Raw genomic sequence first — 2731 nt, 5'->3', positions numbered from 1 at the left:
TAGAAAAGCAGGATTCTGCTGTTGAACCCAGGCATATCTAATTATTTCCCAGGTACAGCTCTGGCACTGCAGAGCCAAAGTGGGGAGAAGCCCAATAGCCAAGAGTTTTGAGCCAAGAGCAGGGCTTGTGTAGGTGGTTTTGCAGACAGGTTGTTTTTTGGTGATGTTTTCTCTTCCCTTTTCTGGCAGAGACAAGGAAAACAGGTCCAGAGCAGGCACAGGGGAGAAGCCAGGCCATGAAGGTGACAGTGAGTTATCTGTCATCTGACAGCTGGTCCCTGTAGGAAACTGCTCTGGGTATGAACTAGAAAGACATCCACTGTGGGCCTGCAGACAGGAGTGGGATGAGGAGAGAAAAACCTGTGTGAAACTGGACACAGAACTGCAAAGCTGAGGACAGGAGGTGACTTGAGGGGTAGAGATTCATCTGAAGAGGATGTTGGATCCCTCCCACGCACAGGTCTGTGAGCTCAGGAGTGCATCCACAGCCATGCACACATCCCCTCCTGTCCAAGGGGACTGACAGAAGCCTTCAGAGGCAGAGAGGCTTTATCCATCTCTCCCAGTGCCTCCCAGACCTGTGTCAGCCTCAACCCACTGCAGAGCTCCAACTTCTCTCTTTCTGTTTGTGCTGACTCGGGCCAAACCATTTTCTGTTCCAGAAAACTCATTCCCAGGTTCCCCAGCTTCCTCCGAAAGTCCAAAGTTACTTTTATTTCCTCTAAATCAAACTCAGACTCCACAATAAACAACCAACACTCTGCAGCAGTGATGTGGAGGCAGATCAGACCCTGCAGCAGTTCCAACACACCATCACTGTGGGACGATGGGGACAACCACAAATCCCAGGAAAAAAGCACCCAGTGGAGATGCCGGCAAAGTTCTTGGAGTAAAAGGAGTTCTTATGCCTGAGCAACTTTAGGAATTGCTGTAAAACTCACCTGCCCAACCACCCAGCCCCATTAATGCTCACTGAGAGCACCTCATGGGTACAAGGCAGGATTCTGTATCCTGATTAAACAGATGGAGAAACTGAGGCACGGACCTCAACAGTAACTCACCCTAAACCTCAGTATTCCTTTTACACCAGTCAGGGCAGATCCCTTCACTCCAACCCTGGCACAACACTGTCTGAGTGTCCCAGCTCACACTCCAAGTGAAGGAGCTGCTTTAAAAAAGGCACTCACTCTCCCCCTTAACACAATGCTTTGCCTTCCCTTTCCCAGGAGCCACATCTCTGCAAACAACTGCACAGCCTGAGGCTGAGATCCTCCCAGATAGTTAAATCCCAGAGGAAGAAGACCCCTGCCTACATATTTGCAAACCACAGTTCTTTTCCCAGCAGCGAAAGGATTCACCAGCCAATACTGAGCGTGGGGGGAATGGGCTGCCACAGCCTGAGCCAGGCAGAGTCACTCACACCCCACTGAGGTTTTCAGGCTTCTGTTCATGACCCACAGCGGGAGGAAGACAGAGTGATAAAGAATAACAAATCACCTTGTCAGCTTCTCCACAGCCTCCAAACCGCCTCCACGGAGGGTTTCTTCCTTCCAAAACCCACTCCACGTGGAGCCCCCCCCCCCGCCACCTTCAGCACCCAGAACCCTCCCTCCTTACCAGTGCTCTTCAAACACAGCCGCCAGCTTCACCACGCTCTGCTGATTATCCACCTCTCCCTCCATGGCACCTCCTGGGTGTGCAGGAGCTGCAGGAGTGGGAACTGATGGCTGCAGCTCCCTCCTTCTGCCCCCCTCTCTGCTCTGAGGGGTTTCTGAGCCCCAGGCTGTGGTTTGGGGAGGAGGATTTGCACGAGGCAAAAAGTCCACCCGCTGCCCTCTCTGTGGCAGGAGAGCCTGTCTCTGGCTTGGCCTCGAAAGGAAAAGGAAAGGGGAAGTGCAGCAGGTTGTGAGTATGAGAAATGCTGAGAAAACACTGAGAATTGGTTCAGTTTGGGGAGGTGGCACAAACAAGGCAATGGCAGGAACAGTGACAAGAGTACCAGCAGGGCACCTGCTGTACAACCTGGTGCTGGATCCCCCCGTGACGGGGTGGGATGTGTCCCACCAGGTGGAGTTCAGGGTGGGACATGAACAGTCCTGATGCCCAGAGGGGCTGGGAAGGGGCTGGCAGGACCCTGCTGGGAAGGAGGGAGGGAGGGAATGGTGCAGGGCCCTGGTGCCCAGAGGGGCACAAGGGGCTGATGTGTGTGTGTCAAACATCAACGGGTGGGTGGCCTTGGGGCCAACCAAGGATTGCTGGAAATAACAGACAAGGAGTGTTGGCAATAACCTAGTGTTGTTGGTAATAACACAGCATGAAAAAGAACAAGATGTGGCTGGAGGAAGGTCCATGTGGAGGGAGGACAGCACTTCTCTGGGACAAACATCCTGCTTGTAGTTCCCCAAGAAAAGCACAACATAGCACAGTGCAAGTGCAGGTCTTCCTTTCTCCTTTCCTTTCTCCTTTCCTTTCTCCTTTCCTTTCTCCTTTCCTTTCCTTCCTTTCTCTTTTCCTTTCCTTTCCTTCCTTTCCCCTTGCCTTTCCATTCCTTCCCTCTTGCCTTGCCCTCTTTCTTTCCTTCCTTGTTTGTTCCCTCCTTTCCTTGTTTGTTTCCTCCTTTCCTTGTTCGTTCCCTCCTTCATTCCCCTTTCCTTTCCTCCCCTTCATTCCACCCCCCCCCCTTTTAACCCCCCTTTCCCCACCCCTCCACCCAAAACCCCAGCCCCGCATC

General features: G+C 52.7%; 1 protein-coding gene across 1 annotated transcript in view; it reads right to left on the bottom strand.

The window, feature by feature from the left end:
• FGD2 (FYVE, RhoGEF and PH domain containing 2) overlaps window positions 1-2162 on the bottom strand; it is an 11849-nt gene extending 9687 nt beyond the window's left edge. Inside the window, exon 1 of the mRNA XM_027897405.1 lies at window positions 1618-2162. Coding sequence (XP_027753206.1) covers window positions 1618-1682 — 65 coding nt within the window. The 5' untranslated portion in view covers window positions 1683-2162. The remainder of the gene's footprint in view (window positions 1-1617) is intronic.
• Window positions 2163-2731: the final 569 nt, after the last annotated feature.

The sequence above is a fragment of the Empidonax traillii genome, unplaced genomic scaffold (genome assembly GCF_003031625.1).
Source record: "Empidonax traillii isolate 1590-97213 ecotype Southwest subspecies unplaced genomic scaffold, ASM303162v1 scaffold541:size654180, whole genome shotgun sequence".
Classification (NCBI taxonomy): domain Eukaryota; kingdom Metazoa; phylum Chordata; class Aves; order Passeriformes; family Tyrannidae; genus Empidonax; species Empidonax traillii.
The sequence above is the reverse complement of the archived record's forward strand: the minus strand, read 5'-3'. Positions and strand labels throughout refer to the sequence as shown.